Source organism: Nerophis lumbriciformis, linkage group LG10, assembly GCF_033978685.3.
Source record: "Nerophis lumbriciformis linkage group LG10, RoL_Nlum_v2.1, whole genome shotgun sequence".
NCBI lineage: Eukaryota > Metazoa > Chordata > Actinopteri > Syngnathiformes > Syngnathidae > Nerophis > Nerophis lumbriciformis.
This window is the reverse complement of record NC_084557.2, coordinates 41,028,192-41,049,132: the sequence shown is the minus strand read 5'-3', so window position 1 is coordinate 41,049,132 and position 20,941 is coordinate 41,028,192. Positions and strand designations below refer to the sequence as shown.

The 20,941-nt window shown below is 41.0% G+C and overlaps 1 protein-coding gene across 2 annotated transcripts in view; it reads right to left on the bottom strand.

Moving 5' to 3' along the window:
• nell2a (neural EGFL like 2a) overlaps positions 1–20,941 on the bottom strand; it is a 389,930-nt gene that overhangs the window by 319,293 nt on the left and 49,696 nt on the right. For both annotated transcript variants that reach the window (XM_061969587.2, XM_061969588.2), the window contains exons 3-4: positions 12,396–12,546; positions 6,008–6,181 (exon numbers count right to left, since the gene is read on the bottom strand). In XM_061969587.2, the coding sequence (XP_061825571.2) occupies positions 6,008–6,181; positions 12,396–12,546 (325 nt within the window). The remainder of the gene's footprint in view (positions 1–6,007; positions 6,182–12,395; positions 12,547–20,941) is intronic.

Below are 20,941 nucleotides of genomic sequence, written 5' to 3'. Positions count from 1 at the left end.
CAAAAAATTGCATTATTGACTTTATTTTAACAAAAAATCTGAGGGTACATGAAACATATGTTTCTTATTGCAATTTTGTCCTTAAATAAAATAGTGAACATACAAGACAACTTGTCTTTTAGTAGTAAGTAAGCAAACAAAGGCTCCTAATTAGTCTGTTGCCATATGCAGTAACATATTGTGTCATTTCTCATTCTATTTTGTCAAAATTATGAGGGACAAGCTGTAAAAATTGATTATTAATGCACGACTTAATAATTTACTGTTAATATCTGGTTACTTTCTCTTTTAACATGTTCTATCTACACTTCTGTTAAAATGTAATAATCACTTATTCTTCTATTGTTTGATGCTTTACATTAGTTTTGGATGATACCACAAATTTAGGTATCGATCTGATACCAAGTAGTTGCAGGATCATGCATTGGTCATTATCAAAGTCCTTATGTGTCCAGGGACATATTTCCTGAGTTTATAAACAAAACATGATTTTTTTTAAAAAGGAAAAAAATTTTGTGACGATAAAAAATATCCATGTAATCATAGTAGTATCGACTAGATACGCTATTGTACTTGGTATCATTACAGTGGATGTCAGGTGTAGATCCACCCATGCCGTTTGTTTACATTCAGGGTGCTAGCCAGCTGTTAGCGGTTAGCTATCGTATCCTCCTACGGTGTGTAGTGAAGCATGTTTAGCTATTCCTCATCCTGCAGTAAGAAACATATTTATTCGTCGCCATGGAGGTGAGGATTAGTGATTTAGAAGTAGCTAAAACACTGCCGACTGCGGATGGACGTTCGCCGCTAGCTAGCTGCCATGTCTTAAAACACCTCTTCCTGAGGGCGTTTCAGTGTTATAACTTCACCTTTATCATTAGTTTTTAAGCAAAAACGTGTCCGTTCTCCCTTTTCTGTCTTCAGAAAAGGGAGAAAGGACTCTGCTTGTAAGTACTCTGTGATCGTGTGCTGCCGAACATGCTCCTCTGCTCGTGAGTATAGTACCATTTTTGATTCAATAGTATCGCGATACTATCCAGTATCTGTATACCATCCATCCATCCATTTTCTACCGCTTATTCCCTTTGGGGTCGCGGGGGGCGCTGGAGCCTATCTCAGCTACAATCGGGCGGAAAACGGTGTACACCCTGGACAAGTCGCCACCTCATCGCAGGGCCAACACAGATAGACAGACAACATTCACAATCCCGAGCTCGGGATCTTTCTATGTGGAGTTTGCATGTTCTCCCCGTGACTGCGTGGTTTCCCTTCGGGTACTCCGGCTTCCTCCCACCTCCAAAGACATGCACCTGGGGATAGGTTGATTGGCAACACTAAATTGGCCCTAGTGTGTGGATGTGATACTTAGGACCTTCGTATTGTGAACCATACAACCCTAATATCTTGTATCTGCTATAGGAGGGTTGCATATGACGTCACAGCCGTTTTTCTTCTGGGCGGCTTAATTGACACGATGGTCAAGCAGCTTGAGCGTAGCATTTGAACAAGTGAGAGTGAGTGTAGAGTTTCAGCAAAAAATGTAGTGTTGATGTTCTGTTCTTGGCTGTTCCAGTCATTCAGACAGAGAGATAGGAAAGAGCTTTCATAGAGTCCTGAAAGAAGTGGTTCTTAAAGGTCATAAAAGCGCATCAAAGGAAATGGCTCTTTAAAAATATCACTTTCATCATCATCTTGTGAAATACAGTCGGTCGCTTGTGTCTGCAGTAATCACTTTGTAAAATATTTTGTTTGAACATTTGATTTGTTTGAGAAACTTTCTGTGATGCAATCGAGTTTATTGGTTGCTATACCTAAATATAACTACAAGACCTGCTTGTGCAAATAAACTAACGTCCTGTTTAGTCCTAGTAATAAATATTGTGATTGTTGGTCCAATCCGTCGTATTTTCATTGTCCATTTCCATAACGGAAACTAAAAACATAGTTGTTGTTGAGCAGGAAAGCCTGAAGTGCTTTATTCTACACAGATGTCCACATTATAGTGTGTTTGGTGATATTTGTAAGCATCTAGAAAATATCCTTAATAATTAAAAAAGTAGATGAATAAATCTCAACAGCATAAACTAAATCTTGATTTTGCTAGCAAACATTGCTGAACAACAGGTAAATAGCTAAATAATGAGAGAAAATATATAATATATATATATATATATATTATATATATAAATGTTCACATCATAAAAACAACTGCAGACATGAATTGTAGATGAGACTAATATTTGTAGCAGGAAATCAACTTCAAACAAACGTATCCTTTTTCTCATTAGCGATGCACGAATAAATCCAACTTTTCAGTCTCTAACTGATTCATGTTTAATTTGTGGACCCTCAGATGTGAAGACATGCCTCCAATCTTTTTCTCTCTAAATACCGTAAGTGTCAAGTGAAGTGAGGTAGCAGTAACCTCTTGGTGATGATAAAATGTTTAAATCTTTTTTTTTTTATATTCTTCTTAAGAGTGTAAAAATCCACTCCATCCCATATTAAATATTTTTTCATGATCGCTTTTATATTTGCCTCTAAAACTTTCCAAATAACCCTAAAACTGCACTGATTCAGGTAAATAAACAGTAGCCTAATGGGGCTTAGACCGTCGCCTGAAACCCAGAAGTGCCAGGATGTGCCTCTAGGTCATGTGACTGCAACCTACCTATTGGATACTGTACTGGTGTTTAAAGTGTAGCTGAAAATGAGCTTACCCAACTTGAAAGACCAGCAGCCACCAATGGAGAGACACCTTATAATCAACGTTTGCTTACAGCAAAATCTGTCACGGCGCAAGAGCATGCCGCTGCGCATTCCTCAGGGCACTCCGCTAAGCGCATCTCTGGGCACGCCCGTACGCGTGCATCTCTTCAATCTGCAATCTACACACCTGACGCTGATGAGGCTCCACGCTTCTTAAGCCAGCGCAACCTGCGTTCCAGGGCTAGAACATAGCTCCCTGTATGGTACAGTAAGCCTACACGTCTCTCGCTCTCTCCCTATGTGCATTCGCTCTCTCTGTGTTTCTCTTCCTCGTCTTGTATCCTGTGTTGTCATCCTCTGTTTCTTGGTTTCGAACTGTGTGTCTCGTCTCCCTGAATTCCCTCTGGTTCTCTGGCTGCCTTCCTGGATCTCAACCTCTCGCCTGGACACGGACCTTGACGCCTCGCTCCTGCCCCTGACCTCTTGCTTGCCCACGGACCTCCGAGACTGCCTTGCCCTCCCTGACTTCCGCATCTCGCTCAACAAGCACCTCCAACAACTCCTGGTAACACTCAGTTAAACACAACACATAGTCACATCATACGTATCTTGATTTTACACACGTCATTTTATTATATTAATAAATACGCCTAGAGCTAAACGACGTCCCTGCCTCTGTGCCGTCTTCTTCTTCCCATGTACCGTAAGAAAATCTTGATTTTAAAAAACAAGTCCATCACAACACAGCAGCATAGTAAGTCACGTAGTAGTGTCATGTGTCCATCAAGTAATACCTGCACTTCAACTCAATCTGTGCAAATTTTGAGAGCCTTTTTATGTTGTTGCTGTGTCTAGTGAGGCGTACCAGCATGCAGCATATCACGTACTATCGCCGCTTTGAAGCCGTAACTTCCTGAGAAACAGCAACAGGGCAATTTTTTTTCCATTGTATGTAACTTTTTTCTTTTTTTAAATAAATAAAACAATTTCACCAAAAAAAACATACCGTATATTCCGGACTTTGAGGCGCACTTAAAACACGACAGTGCATCTTATAACCTGGTGCGCCTAATGTAGGGAATAGATTTGGTTGAGCTTACCCACCTCGAAGCTAATTTATTTGGTACATGGTGTAATGATAAGTGTGACCAGTAGATGGCAGTCCAACATAAGAGATAAGTGTAGGCTGCACTATGATGGCAATATGTCTCAAGTAAACAACACCAACATTTTAAATGTTCCAATGAAAATATAGAACATTACACACGGCGCTCAAAAATCTATCAAAATGTTTTAGTACGACTTTGGTAAGCTATGAAGCATTAAACATACGAGTATTATTATGGTGTGTGTATAAGGTAAAACATTATCTGGCGTTTTGTTTTGCAATATTATGCAAAAGCACCTTTTCTTACCTTCTGGTACCTGCTGATCTGTATTTGGGATCTGCATAAATCCTGAAAAATTGCGCGTGTCCGCGCCGACGCCGCAGTCGATAAGTTTCTTCATTTTCTCTATCTTCTTGTTATGCGACATTCATCCTCAGCTGTTGCCATTTCTAATATAAAGTAGTGTAAAGTTCTTACTTATATCTGTCAGTAAACTCGCCATGAAAGCGCTAAAACATACCGGTGTAGTGAGTTTACATTATTCACCCAAGGAACTTTAGTTATTAGGGTTCCGATCAGACGGTTTTTCACGGGACACATTTCCTGTGTTGTTGTTTCTGGATGAGGAGATGCTGCTCCGTTATTGATTGAAGTAAAGTCTGAGTGTCATTAAAATAGTTAGCGCCATCTTTAGACACTTCTTCCACTCCCGTCCTTGCACGCTACACCGCTACAACAAAGATGACGAGAAGAAGACGCTGCCGAAGGCGAGCCACGTAAATAAGACCGCCCACAAAACGGCGCATCTGGAAGCGATTGTCAGAAATCGGCTTGAAGATGATCTGTAAAACATCATCTATGCAACATTTTGACCAAAGAACCACCATCACATGTTATGTAAACCACAAGGAAGTGTTTTACATTTACAAAAAAATTATAATAAGTAGAGATGTCCGATAATGGCTTTTTTGCTGATATCCGATATTCCGATATTGTCCAACTCTTAATTACCGATTCCGATATCAACCGATACCGATATATACAGTTGTGGAATTAACACATTATTATGCCTAATTTTGTTGTGACGCCCTGCTGGATGCATTAAACAACGTAACAAGGTTTTCCAAAATAAATCAACTCAAGTTATGGAAAAAAATGCCAACATGGCACTGCCATATTTATTATTGAAGTCACAAAGTGCATTATTTTTTTTAACATGCCTCAAAACAGCAGCTTGGAATTTGGGACATGCTCTCCCTGAGAGAGCATGAGGAAGTTGAGGTGGGCGGGGTCGGGGGGGGGGTGTATATTGTAGCGTCCCGGAAGAGTTATTGCTGCAAGGGATTCTGGGTATTTGTTCTGTTGTGTTTATGTTGTGTTACGGTGTGGATGTTCTCCCGAAATGTGTTTGTCATTCTTGTTTGGTGTAGCTTCACAGTGTGGCGCATATTTGTAACAGTGTTAAAGTTGTTTATACGGCCACCCTAAGTGTGACCTGTATGGCTGTTGACCAATTATGCATTGCATTCACTTGTGTGTGTGAGAAGCCGTAGATAATATGTGATTGGGCCGGCACGCAAAGGCAGTGCCTTTAAGTCATACATTTTACATTTTGAAACAGATACCGATAATTTCCGATATTACATTTTAAAACATTTATCAGCCGATAATATCGGCAGTCCGATATTATCGGACATTTCTAATAATAATATGACTCCTTTAATACGCCCTATAATCCGGTGTGCCTAATATATGAAAACCGATCAAAAATAGACCATTCATCAGCAGTACGCCTTATTTATTTATTTATTTTTTTTAAAATAAAAAACAATTTATTTAGCCTTTATTTAACCAGGTAAAATCCCACTGAGATCAAATATCTCTTTTCCATATAATCTGGTGCGCCCTATTGTCCGGAAAATACGGTATTCAAAGAAAAAAAAATATTTTAATATAAAATAATTTAATAAAATTGTGTGTAACTATGGCAAAAGTAAATGGGTTGTACTTGTATAGCGCTTTTCTACCTTCAAGGTACTCAAAGCGCTTTGACACTACTTCCACATTTTATCCATTCACACACACATTCACACACTGATGGAGGGAGCTGCCATGCAAGGCGCTAACCAGCACCCAAAGTAGACCAAAAGCTGGTTGTCATGAGGGTATTTGGTTTCCCTGCAACTCACCTGTTGCAGTCGACGTGCAGGATGACATGAGAGGCGCTGATGGCGACAGACACTTTGTGCCACTGGTCGTCAGCCAGGCTGTAGGGGAACACCTCAGTATGGGGCTGCTGGCCTTTGGTCCGGTAGTGAAGACGCACCTCGCTACGCTGCCCGCTGCTCTCCAGCTCCAGGAACCTGCAAACATCCAAAAGCGTGACTGTCAACCGTTTACATTGTATTAGTCGAGGGTACTCAAGCATGGTTTTTGAAGTGCAGCATCAGCAAAATAATAGCGAAACCTCGCGCAGCATTTTGATCGTTGAAGTGAGTGACAGTAATGGAGGCAGCTCGTCGCCTCTGCCTTGACTGTGCACAGGTTCAAAGGGATTAACAGACACACGTGCCAGTGTAAAAACGAGGTTGATTTATTGGATAGATTTACTCTTCACACGCTCTTCTTACGGACGCTCCTTGGAATTAGTTTGTGCTTTTGTTGCATGCAAATGTTTCCCGGGAAGGCTAATCAGCGTCGAGGAAGGTCATTACCATCACGGCAAGCTCTGTCTTCTCAGGACTGACTTTAATGTACAAACTGCTCAATCTGTAGGGGGGGGCATTATGCGGGATGGCCGCGTTGTGATCACCCGCCGGCTCGGCTGGCTCCGACTAATGGGAAACATCGGCCCGCTAACTGCAGTTACGGTCTCATCAGTTTTCCATCCACGATTACGAGCGCCGCGTTTGGCTCGTTGATGGACTGTGAATAATACATTAGCATACGGGGGGTGATTTGCTCTGTTTGTTCGGGCGAGAGTGTAAAACATGAAGAAAAAAAGCAAATGAAGATATTAAAACTTCAATCAATATGTGAGACATTGTGCTGATAGGCTGTAATTATTCTCTACTTTGGTGAGGACGCACAATGTGCACAAGCTATTAGCGCAGGGTTATTCAAATGGTGGAGAGGGACGGTAAAATAAAAACAATAATGTAATATGAATGCAGGGGGAAAACTATTGCAGTTTACGCATATCACACCAGTTACCGTATTTTTCGGACCATAAGGCGCACTTAAAATCCTTTCAACAGTGCGCCTACGGTACGGGATAATTCTGGCTGTGCTTACCGACCTCGAAACTATTTTATTTGGTACAGGTTGTAATGATAAGTGTGACCAGTAGATGGCAGTCGGACATAAGAGATACGTGTAGACTGCAAGATGAGGCCAGTAAACAACACCAAAACTTTAAATGTTTCAATGAGAATATAGAACATTACACAACACACTCAAAAATCTGTCAAATCGTTTTTAGTACGACTTTGGTAAGCTATTAAGCTGCACCACTTGATGGATTGTCGCAGCATTACGGCTACCATAGTCAGACGTACTCTGCTTCAACATACGGTATTATTATGGTGTGTATAAGGACCCCAAAATAGCACCTATTAGTAGAGATATTATCTGGTGTTTTGCTTTGCAATATTATGAAAAACCAACTTGTCTTACCTTCTGGTAACTACTGATGTGTATTTGGGATCTGCATAAGTCCTGAAAATGTACATGTGTCCACCATTGTAGTCTGTGCCGACGCCGTCGTCGATAAGCCTCTTTTTTTCTATCCTCTTGTTGTGGGGCATTCATTCTCCGCTGTTGCCATAAAGTAACATAAAGTTTTAACTTATATATGTCAATAGACTCTCTATGGAAGTGGAAATTACCGATATAACTAAGATGACAGGGGGAAGACGCTGTGGAAGTGCAGCCATGTAAATAAGACCGCCCACATAAGCGACGGTCAGAGAGCGACTTGAAGATGGTCTGTAAAACAAAATCTATGTAACATTTTGAACAAAGAACCACCATTACATGTTATGTAGACCACAAGGGAGTGTTTTCAATGTAGAAAAAAATCATAATATGACCTTTTAATGCGCCTTATAAACCGGTGCGCCTTTTGTATGAAAATAGACCTGAATAGACCCGCTCATCGGCAGTGCGCCTTATAATCTGGTGCGCTCTATGGTACGGCACTATAGTATTATCACACCAAAATAAACTCATCTTAATATATAGACTTACTGTCCTTGTTTCCCTGCAACTCATTTTGTTAGCTTACCGTAACCACGCGCAATGATTGAGAAAGCTCAATCAAGTGCGATAGTGTGACATATGGGCGCAAATGGGGATTATTTCTAAAAAAGATACCCGGAAGACAAAAAATAACATTTGAAACACATTTCTTTGCAGGCTTGTATGAACCCGTCAGCGGCCGGTTACTAGTCCAAGGACCGGGGCTTGAGGACCACTAAATCGCAAACTAGACAAAATCTTGGAGACGACGTCTGCTCTGCAAGATTAATATTAGGATCAGAAATAAACAATTAGAATGAAAAATTTGTTTTCGCTCACTCAAACACAAACATTCTAATCTCGATTGTTTTCCCTGGCTACAAGCGACTTGACAAGGTTGTTACTTCGAGATTCCCCTGGAGGACAGTGCAGCGAAGACGCAACAACGTTCTTCTCTGTCAACAACACCTGTGGAGGTGAGCTCTGCTCGCCGTGCCTGCAGAGCAACTCCAGGTCTACAGACATAACACAAACACCCCTTGGACTGCACATATGCACATGTAGCCCCTCCCCCGTCCTATGCCTTTGCCTCTTCTTATCACCCTGCGGTCCGACAAATGACTGGAGCAGAGCTAAAAGGGGCCCTCCCACACATCGTAAGTGGTGACCCATCAGTGTTCCTGTTCTGTCACCCTGTACAATGTATGTCTGCTCTTGAACCTGTCTGTGCTGAAAATGAAATGTTGTTGTACTTGTGCAATGACAATAAAGTGTCCTTGCTTCCTGATATAGAGGATCTATGATTAGCAATGTTAGCTGCTCAAAAATAGCAGAGTTGTCCCGTTGTATAGGGGATCTTTGACTATTGATTTTGGCTGTAGGTTCATAAAAACATTTGTTGACTAGCCTTTTTGTATTAGCCTCTAAAAACAATGGGGCATCCCTGTCATATAAAGAATCTTTTACTAACGTTTTTGTATTAGGTGCTTAAAAGCGCCTGTAAGGAGCATTTTGGCATTAACTCCTGTCATATGGATGATCTTTGACTATTATGGCTGTAGGTCATTACGGTAGAAAACAGCAGACTATGACTATGACGAGACTATGACGATCTATTACTCACGTTATCACATGGCTTGTGCTTTATTACATGTACATAAAAGGCTCAAATTTAACCACGGCAACCGCGGCATTTGCCGCGACCGCCCTCGTCACTTGCCGTAATGCCTTAAAAAAATTGACCAACATCTGACGGCAAGAACATGCGGTGGCCGTCCTTGACTTTTTACTTGTTAATGGACTAGGGATGTAGCAATAAATGATAATTTGCTATAAAATTCCCAACAGTTAGTAATGAGTCTAATTTTTTAATTACCAAAACCCCGTCATTTATTAATGCATTTTAGGCAACACGAAGTCAGGCACATGCGCACTAGCCTCGTTTGGCTTGATTATCATGACGGACAAGGGACACAGACTTTGCTCTGGAAATTTCCCCTCGGAGTTAATGTCATTTTCCCTTGCTTCCCGCCGTGCGTTTAAGAGCGCACTGCTGTGTTTAGATGGAGACAGGTGTGGATAATATTGGAGACAGACGCACTTGTCCCTACACTAAAAGTATACGAAGGAGAAAACGATTTGATGTTGCTTTTATTTTCTCAATGCAGCGTCCATCAGCTGCTGTGACTGAGACTTAATGAGGTGAGGAAACATGGAGCAGGTGATGTGTCGTGAACGTTGTCACAACTTGTTTGTAAAGTCTTTAGTTTGTTTACTGGGATGTTCACTCCTTTATTTAACTGCTAACCGTATCAGTGTTCAAATAACATCAGTACTAGCTAAAATGTTATGTCATTTTATCGAACTGAACGCAGTCTGTGAAGATTATGTATTCGATGTGAGAGGTATAACTCCTCTTTATTTTTGTTGGCCAAACTGTTGCACTGAACCACAAGGGGGCGTCGGAGAAGAACAAAGTTTGTTTTTAGACTTCATCTTCATTAGCCAAACTGCTTTGTGTTTTATATTGATATCAAAAAGTAAACGCCATGTTTTTTTTACATTAATTGTGTTTTTTTCATGTCACAAAGGTATTATTTCAAAAACCATTCATGTGACATAGCACGTTGCTAATGTGTTATCGTGTATAGTTAATTCTTATACAACATATTTCTGCTCAAACTCTTAATGGATCAGTCCCAATACAGCATCTACATGTACATATGAATGTACGGTACATAACTTACAAAAATAAATACATAATAATAAAATACCTCCCTCTATAAAAATGTAAAATCAGAGATAAAGGCATCATGTAATGAGAAAAAGCTGACAATTTGATATTAATAATTAATTAAATTAAAAAAAAGGTTTATTATTATTTTCTTTTGAGGCAGGGGCTCCAAAGCATGCATGCATGGATATATATATATATCAGTGACGTGCGGTGAGGTTGATGGCTGGTGAGGCACTGACTTCATCACAGTCAGATTTACAAACATATGAACCCTAAAGAGTATCTTATTCACCATTTGATTGGCAGCAGTTAACGGGTTATGTTTAAAAGCTCATACCAGCATTCTTCCCTGCTTGGCACTCAGCATCAAGGGTTGGAATTGGGGGTTAAATCACCAAAAATGATTCCCGGGCGCGGCGCCGCTGCTGCCCACTGCTCCCCTCACCTCCCAGGGGGTGAAGAAGAGGATGGGTCAAATGCAGAGGACACATTTCACCACACCTAGTGTGTGTGTGACAATCATTGGTACTTTAACTTAACTTTAACTTTACACATACAAACTGTAGCACACAAAAAAGCACTTTTAATTAAAAAAACCTTATTATGGTCTTACCTTTACTTATAAGTACGGGAACAGTGGTGTTCGTGTTGGAGGAGTTGTGAATGAATGCAATATGAAATCCGTGCTGCAGTCTGCAGGTGTACCTAATGTTGTGTTCCTGCAGTCGTTCACGGCTCCTCCGGCGCGAGCATTGTTGTTTTTGCACTTTTTGGCTTCTTGTTAAGTGACTTTTTTTGGGTGGATTCGGTCTTGCACGTGGAGGGTTTGGGTGTGGGCTTTGGTTGGTGTGGCGCTCCCGTCGGGGGGTGCACTCTGCACGGGGGTGCATTAACCGGCACCAGGAGGCGGGATTACTGCGTGCCTCACACAGTGCGTCTTCGCAGCAGTTTTATGATTGCTCAGCACAAGAAATACGTTACACACATACAGTTGTTGACAAAATACACTGTACATTATATACCTCAGCTAACTAAACTATGGAAATGTATAATATAATTCATATAGCAATACGGTCTCACTGCACAGCAGGCCAGCAGTTAGCCGAGTCTGCAATCCATGTTGAGGCACAACTGAGTGACGTGCCTCAACTGGCTGCTGATCACCGCACCGTCTCTTCTCAGTATTTGAACGGCAAATGTGAAAATTCAGCGATTTTGAATAAAAATAATCTAAAACTGGTGAAGTTAAATGGGAAATAACTTTATAGTATAATCACTGAATACATATAATAATTTAATTAATTTGTTTTCTTTTTACATTTTTTTTCTTTCCATGATGGCAGGTGTGACCGCACGTCACTGATATATATATATATATATGTTAGGGCTGCAACTAACGATTAATTTGATAATCGATTAATCTGTTTATTATTACTTCGATTAATCGATTAATCGGATAAAAGAGACAAACTACATTTCTATCCTTTCCAGTATTTTATTGGGGAAAAAACAGCATACTGGCACCATACTTATTTTGATTATTGTTTCTCAGCTGTTTGTACATGTTGCAGTTTAGAAATAAAGGTTTATTAAAAAAATAAAAAATAAAAAAATAAAAAATGTGCCTCTGCGCATGCGCATAGCATAGATCCAACGAATCGATGACTAAATTAATCGCCAACTATTTTTATAATCGATTTTAATCGATTTAATCGATTAGTTGTTGCACCCTAGTATATATATATATATATATATATATATATATATATATATATATATATATATATAATTATGTTTGCCTTGGTGCCCTTCCAACTTGCCTTGGTGCCCTAAAATATGAGCCCTCTTTAAGGCAAGTGACCTTAAAAAGTTAAAATTCAAGTCCTGGTATAGTATGACTTTTTTAGGACTATTTGTGACATAAACAATTTAAAAGTACAGCAGAGCTTTGCATTGACATATTAAAAATAGAACCAATAGTTATGGGAGATGTCCGAACCCTTTAGTCCTTAGCGTTCTGAAAATCCGGTCCGAAGAACAATTTGTTTGAGTAGTACTCCTGTGTAATAGCGTAATGTGTGACTTGCTCCGATATTGCTAACCTGTTCTCCGACTGATGGATGGAGAGGATGACCCCTGAGTTGAGGTGCTCTTGTTTGAGGGTCACCAGCACAGTGAACTCTTTCTTGCCTCTCAGCTTCTGGACAATTTGCTCCGAGACCTTGTCCGGAGCTTTTACTTCCCTGGAGGAGCCTGAAAAAATAAAAATGTTGATTAGCCTAACGCATTTATATAAGGAAATATTCAGCTATTGAAAACAACAAGTATTAACAATGGATTCTACAGTATGTACAATTTGTTTTATTTAGCACAATATTACTGGAGGGAGAGTAGAACCTTACAATCTATTCAGGTCAGGAACAATGGTTGTCTATCTGTAAGAAATACTAAACAGGTTTTTCCATGAAATATAATGACAACAAAAATATAAAGTTCCATGGTTTATTTTACCAACAGGATAGAGGAGGGGTGTCAAACGTACGAACAGGTTTAATCCAGACTGCAGCTTGCAAAATGAGTTTGCAGAGTATAAAAATGAACTGCAATTTTTTAATGAAAGAAACTGCTGTTCTAAATGTGTCCACTGGATGTTTGAAATAGCAATTAACTCACATCACACATCACACTGTTTAAGATGAAATGTCAGATGACTGTAAGCGCTCTCTGGATTAGCTGCCGCTACCCCAAACAGTGCAGGTACAAACAATCGGCTGCTCCTGTTTTGGCTGGCAGCAGATAGCGACGGTATCGCCGCTCAATACCTTCTTTAATTGTAAATTACCCACTTACAGATAAAATAATGAAACGGTAAGATGCAAAGACTAAAGTCAACTTGATCTTTGTAGTTAAAGTTCCGTGCAGTGCTCGCAATTGCTTGAATGCACGATGTGCATACTGAACTCCATTGCAAAAATGTGTGTTTCTACATTTGTTGTTTGTTCTATTTTATTTTATGCTTAAATCTACCAAGTTCACATTGGTTAAAGGCCTACTGAAACCCACTACTACCGACCACGTAGTCTGATAGTTTATATATCAATGATGAAATCTTAACATTGCAACACATGCCAATAGTGCAATTTTAAATTTCGCGCGACATATCCTGCTGAAAACGTCTCGGTATGATGACGTCAGCGCGTGACGTCACGGATTGTAGAGGACATTTTGAGACAGCATGTGGGCCAGCTATTAAGTCGTCTGTTTCATCGCAAAATTCCACAGTATTCTGGACATCTGTGTTGGTTAATCTTTTGCAATTTGTTCAATGAACAATGGAGACAGCAAAGAAGAAAGCTGTAGGAGGGAAACGTTGTATTGCGGCCAACTTTAGCAACACAAACACGGCCGGTGTTTCATTGTTTACATTCCCGAAATATGACAGTCAATCTTTACCATTGGCCTGTGGAGAACTGGGACAACAGAGACTCTTACCAGGAGGACTTTGAGTTGGATACGCAGACACGGTACCGAGAGTACGCTTTCAAACATTTGATCGCTTGCCCGTACGTGCATGTCACGTACGTAACTTTGGGGAAATATATGTGCTGTATGAACTTTGGGGAGGTGAACGGTACTTTGGGCTGTGGGATTGAGTGTGTTGTGCAGGTGTTTGAGTTGTACTGGCGGGTTATATGGACGGGAGGGGGGAGGTGTTTGTTATGCGGGATTAATTTGTGGCATATTAAATATAAGCCTGGTTGTGTTGTGGCTAATAGAGTATATATATGTCTTGTGTTTATTTACTGTTTTAGTCATTCCCAGCTGAATATCAGGTCCCACCCGCCTCTCACAGCATCTTCCCTATCTGAATCGCTCCCACTGCCCTCTAGTCCTTCACTCTCACTTTCCTCATCCACAAATCTTTCATCCTCGCTCAAATTAATGGGGAAATCGTCGCTTTCTCGGTCCGAATCGCTCTCGCTGCTGGTGGCCATGATTGTAAACGATGTGCAGATGTGAGGAGCTCCACAACCTGTAACGTCACGCTACTCGTCTGCTACTTCCGGTAGAGGCAAGGCTTTTTTTATCAACGACCAAAAGTTGCGAACTTTATCGTCGATGTTCTCTACTAAATCCTTTCAGCAAAAATATGGCAATATCGCGAAATGATCAAGTATGACACATAGAATGGACCTGCTATCCCCGTTTAAATAAGAAAATTGCATTTCAGTAGGCCTTTAAGTTTATAGTTATCCATCCATCCACCCATTTTCTTCCGCTTATCCGATGTTACCTTTAATTCGGCTATAATGGTGTCATTTATTTTGTTTTGAGTATATTATCAATGTATTTGAATGATGATAAATGAGTGTGTTGTGGCAGTTGTAAATCTCACTAATGTGGCAGTTTGAGGAAACACTTGATTGCGTTTCCAAACACGTCTTTATTGGTGAACTGCCAACATGAGTGTTGAACAGTTAGTGCTTAAAGTTTAATGGCTTTGTAAAAAAAAACAAAAAACAGACAAAATCTAAGTTCATTGTGTTCTTTATGGTGTTTTTGAAACCGCACCAATTTTCTCCTCAGAATGTTCAACTAACCTGAAGTGTTTTGCCAAGAGGATTACTTGTAATGTGTAAATTTTAAGAATGTGTGTCTTCTATTTTTGGCCAAAGTGAAACAAAACAACAATTTTGAAGTTGTCTTTATTTTTAAGTTATAGGTGGAGTTAGGGCCGGGCGATATATCGATAGACTCGATATATCGCGGGTTTGACTCTGTGCGATATAGAAAATGACTATATTGTGATATTCGAGTATACGTTCTGTCGTAGTTGCTTTTAGCTGCGGGCATTACACTACAAGCGTTTCCCACTCTTTCTTGTCTCTCCTTCTCACAGAGACGCAAACCAAGCGCACCTTCTTACACACGTCACGTGTGCAACGTCACACGCTCCCGCGGAGCAGAGAGGTAGCGACATGGTAACGTTAGCTGTGATGCTAACGGTGAGGTGCGGGAGGTAATTCGAGAGAGAGAAGTTGCGAATCTGGTAACAAATGAAGGAAGAATTAATTACCAAGCAAAACAGCACGGAATCCATCGTTCGGCGGTGGTTTGGCTTCAAGCGGGAATATGTTCCAACATTTATGCGGCAAAAGTTCAGTTCGCAGCCGAGTGTGAAGCGACTGGGATGGGAATCAGCACCTCCAAGTCCGAGTCCATGGTTCTCGCCCGGAAAAGGGTGGAGTGCCATCTCCGGGTTGGGGAGGAGATCTTGCCCCAAGTAGAGGAGCTCAAGTACCTCGGAGTCTTGTTCACGAGTGAGGGAAGAGTGGATCGTGAGATCGACAGGCGGATCGGTGCGGCGTCTTCAGTAATGCGGACGCTGTATCGATCCGTTGTGGTGAAGAAGGAGCTGAGCCGGAAGGCAAAGCTCTCAATTTACCGGTCAATCTACGTTCCCATCCTCACCTATGGTCATGAGCTGTGGGTTATGACCGAAAGGACAAGATCACGGGTACAAGCGGCCGAAATGAGTTTCCTCCGCCGGGTGGCGGGGCTCTCCATTAGAGATAGGGTGAGAAGCTCTGCCATCCGGGGGGAGCTCAAACTAAAGCCGCTGCTCCTCCACATGGAGAGGAGCCAGATGAGGTAGTTCGGGCATCTGGTCAGGATGCCACCCGAACGCCTCCCTAGGGATGTGTTTAGGGAACGTCCGACCGGTAGGAGGCCACGGGGAAGACCCAGGACACGTTGGGAAGACTATGTCTCCCGGCTGGCCTGGGAACTCGTCGGAATGCTCCGGGAAGAGCTGGATGAAGTGGCTGGGCAGAGGGAAGTCTGGGCTTCCCTGCTTAGGCTGCTGCCCCCATGACTCGACCTCGGATAAGTGGAAGAAGATGGATGGATATGCCGTGATTTCACCAGTCCGGCCCACATGGGAAAATATTTTCCTCCATGCCCCCCTGGGATAGAGCAATGTTTTAATAACATTTTTAACAGTCATACAAGTGTATAAAAAGTTGACATAGGCAAAAAAAAAAAAAAAAAAAAGCCACAAAAACCAAAGAAAACCACACACATCCTTTGATGTTGCTCGATGTTCCATGTAGTTTTGTACTCTGTAGCTATTTTCCTTCAATTCTATGTAATAGATTTATCTTGCATGAGTGCCATGCAAACGCAGCGGCGATAGATCACAATAGATGCTCTGCCAGAAGCAAGGGTATTCAAACTTAATGCTCTCTTTACATTATTAAACAATGAGGGGGAGGAAGGAGTAATTATAGAAAACATTTTATTGCCGGCGACATATAACAAAGTGATACTAAAATATGTTGAGATGTAAACGACCTGGCATTTTTTTTAAACTTGCCATCAAAAGGGGTCTTTTTTTGCACTTCTTGTTAGGGCTATGAATATTTGACATGCTTTTTATTGTGACTGTGGTTGAATGTGAATTCATTAATGTCAAAATCCATGCTCAAAAAATGTTATTGCTTGACTGACATATAATTGCTCCAACACTCTGAAGTGAGCCAAGGAGAAGAACTGAAAGGGGGGTCACACTTCTGGTGTGACGGACCACTTTTTCAGTTGCAGTTAGCTTGTAGGCTCGCCATTCCCACCCGCTCCGCGTCTCCAACTCTATTCCGACTTCAATGGCGCTTTAATGGAGACATCAATAAATGATGACATTTCTCAGAAGCAATCACATCAGCAGGTTCACTTGCAGCCACGGGATGCATGCAAGATGCCCGGGCAGGCGCATTTAGGAGCTCCAGGAAGCTCACGTTGTTGGCGGCGTGTCCTCAGTTGATTAGCTTATTTGCAGATGATGAGAGGACGCAATTAACACAATGTAATGAGAAATGGCAAACTAGGCCGTGATGAAAACATTTTGGTCAGATATGTGAGCGTAAAATGAAGGAATTTGTCTGGCAACAATGCATGATGGCCACAACTTCTTCAAAGAAAGACATTAACTTGTTACACAATTGATTTTCATATTCTACACGCCAAACAAACTATAAAATTGTGTGTATTATTAGTGGGGGTGTTGTACAATTGGTATAAAGTGCAAAAGTGGTGTATTTTTTAATTTTTTTTTGTCATTAAAAAATACAATCATGTGTGCTTATCCCTGCTGACTGTTTTGATCTATATTGATATATAACTCAGTGTGTCAACAACAGCAGCGTAAGCTACCATTACCTCACTGCTATCAATGCGCCACTAAAATAGTCTGTCTGCGATGGCGCTTATAATAACAATATCACTCATATTTGGTTCATTTTCAGGTCTCGACATGTAAATGGAATATTATTAGCACTTACTGGATGTTTTTAGAGAGTATAATGAGTGCAACAGAGGACCCTCGATTGTTGACTATTTATTTACGATTTCGAATGCATAAAGAAAGCCAAGTATTTGTGTTCTTGTCTTACATAAGGATTGTGACTGATAAACAACACATCTCTTTCCAGTTTTTGTGTATTTCCAGTATGACTGATCTGATAACATTGCAGAGTGGAGAAGTGTTACTAATGTGATGTCAATCTCCGAAAATAGCCGAAGGTATTCGGAGCGCAATATTCAAAATGACTGACTGAATTTGTGGCATTTTTCGATGTTTAAATGGTGTTTTGACATACTATGCAGATTGTAAATACAATTGAATATGGTTTAATGGATACAATGAAACACAAATAAGCATATGAAATCAACTTATTTTACCCCTCTACTGTAGCAGTTTGCACGCACATTTTAAATAAAAACGCAAAACAGTTTTAGCCTTGATTAATCACATTGCGAGTGCTATATGATTCTATTTGCACCTACTGCCAGTATTGTGGCCGTTATGTTAAAGGACAACATTATCACCAGACCTATGTAAGCATCAATATATACCTTGATGTTGCAGAAAAAAGACCATATATTTTTTTAACCGATTTCCGAACTCTAAATGGGTGAATTTTGGCGAATTAAACGCCTTTCTAATATTCGCTCTCGGAGCGATGACGTCACAACGTGGCGTCACATCGGGAAGCAAGCCGCCATTTTCTCAAACACCGAGTCAAATCAGCTGTTATTTTCCGTTTTTTCGACTGTTTTCCGTATCTTGGAGACATCATGCCTCGTCGGTGTGTTGTCGGAGGGTGTAACAACACGAACAGGGAACGGATTCAAGTTGCACCAGTGGCCCAAAGATGCGAAAGTGGCAAGAAATTGGAGGTTTGTTCCGCACACTACCGACGAAAGCTATGCTACGACAGAGATGGCAAGAATGTGTGGATATCCTGCGACACTCAAAGCAGATGCATTTCCAACGATAAAGTCAAAGAAATCTGCCGCCAGACCCCCATTGAATCTGCCGGAGTGTGTGAGCAATTCAGGGACAAAGGACCTCGGTAGCACGGCAAGCAATGGCAGCAGTTTGTTCCCGCAGACGAGCGAGCTAAACCCCCTATCGACCCTAGCTTCCCTGGCCTGCTGACATTAACTCCAAAACTGGACAGATCAGCTTTCAGGAAAAGAGCGCGGATGAGGGTATGTCTACAGAATATATTAATTGATGAAAATTGGGCTGTCTGCACTCTCAAAGTGCATGTTGTTGCCAAATGTATTTCATATGCTGTAAACCTAGTTCATAGTTGTTAGTTTCCTTTAATGCCAAACAAACACATACCAATCGTTGGTTAGAAGGCGATCGCCGAATTAGTCCTCGCTTTCTCCCGTGTCGCTGGCTGTCGTGTCGTTTTCGTCGGTTTCGCTTGCATACGGTTCAAACCGATATGGCTTAATAGCTTCAGTTTCTTCTTCAATTTCGTTTTCGCTACCTGCCTCCACACTACAACCATCCGTTTCAATACATTCGTAATCTGTTGAATCGCTTAAGCCGCTGAAATCCGAGTCTGAATCCGAGCTAATGTCGCTATAGCTTGCTGTTCTTTCCGCCATGTTTGTTTGTGTTGGCTTCACTATGTGACGTCACAGGAAAATGGACGGGTGTTTATAACGATGGTTAAAATCAGGCACTTTGAAGCTTTTTTTAGGGATATTGCGTGATGGGTAAAATTTTGAAAAAAACTTCGAAAAATATAATAAGCCACTGGGAACTGATTTTTAATGGTTTTAACCATTCTGAAATTGTGATCATGTTCCCCTTTAATCAGCGTATATTCTCCATATACAGGTGCACGGACACTCTGAATGTATTGCGTTCTATATTTTGCTCATTTAGGAGACACCATCATCTGATCACGAGGTTAGTAGATCCGTTTTAGATGGATAGATAACGTCTGGTAAATTTACTCCAGAAATTGTTCCTGGTTGGGCGTGCCTGGAACAGCTTACTAGGGAGGTGTCCGGGAGTCATCTGGACCAGATGCCCAAGTCACAAAGCAACTCAACACTGAGCTCCTAAATTCCTTTCTGTCCGAAAATTTTATTTCCCAACTTATTTATGTTGGACCAGAAAGTGTATTGTCGGTGTGGAAGACCATAATGTTTCATGCATTTCTATCAGTGACGTGCAGTCAGGGGAGGCAGGTGAGGCGAGGCCTCACGTGCCACCATGGAAAGAAAAAAAATGTAAAAAGAAAAAAAATTAATTAAATTGTTATATGTATCCAGTGATTATACTATAAAGTTATTTTCCATTTAACTTCACCAGTTTTAGATTATTTTTATTCAAAATCGCTGAATTTTCACATTTGCCGTTCAAATACTGAGAAGAGAATTGCGGTGAGTCACCAGCCAGTTGAGCCTCACCATGGATTGCACAATGACTCGGCTAACTGCTGGCCTGCTGTGCAGTGAGACCGTATTGCTATATGAATTATATTATACATTTCCATAGTTTGGTTAGCTGAGGTATATAATGTACAGTGTATTTTGTCAACAACTGTATGTGTGTAACGTATTTCTTGTGCTGAGCAATCATAAAACGTCTGCGAAGACGCACTGGCTGAGGCTCGCAGTAATCCCGCCTCCTGTTGGTAGAGGGCACTAGTGATCCCAGAGATCATTCATTGGACTACTCGGCTGCAGAATAAGTGACAACAAGCAGCGACATTTAGCAGCGATCGTTTATTTTTTCCTCTCGCCTAACATGGAGGATTACATATCTAAAATAAAACAGTTTTCTAAACTGGACTTTCAATCAATAAATGCAGCAGGTAATAATTAAAGAAGATCTCCATCGAGACAGAGAGACTTTTAAAACTGAAGAGAGATAAGGAAGACTTCTATAAACAAGTTATCGATGCTTTTGTTCAGAAGGAGCTGCGCATGGACTTCATTTATAAGTAAAAGGTAAGACCATAATAACGGTTTTTTAATTAAATGTGCTTTTGTATGTGTAAAGTTAATTTTAAGTTAAAGTACCAATGATTGTCACACACACACACTAGGTGTGGTGAAATTTGTCCTCTGCATTTCACCCATCCCCTTGCTCATCCCCTGGGAAGTGAGGGGAGCAGTGGGCAGCAGTGGGAGCCGCGCCCGGGAATCATTTTTGGTGATTTAACCCCCAATTCCAACCCTTGATGCTGAGTGCCAAGCAGGGAAGAATGCTGGTATGAGCTTTTAAACATAACCCGTTAATTGCTGCCAATCAAATGGTGAATAAGATACTCTTTAGGGT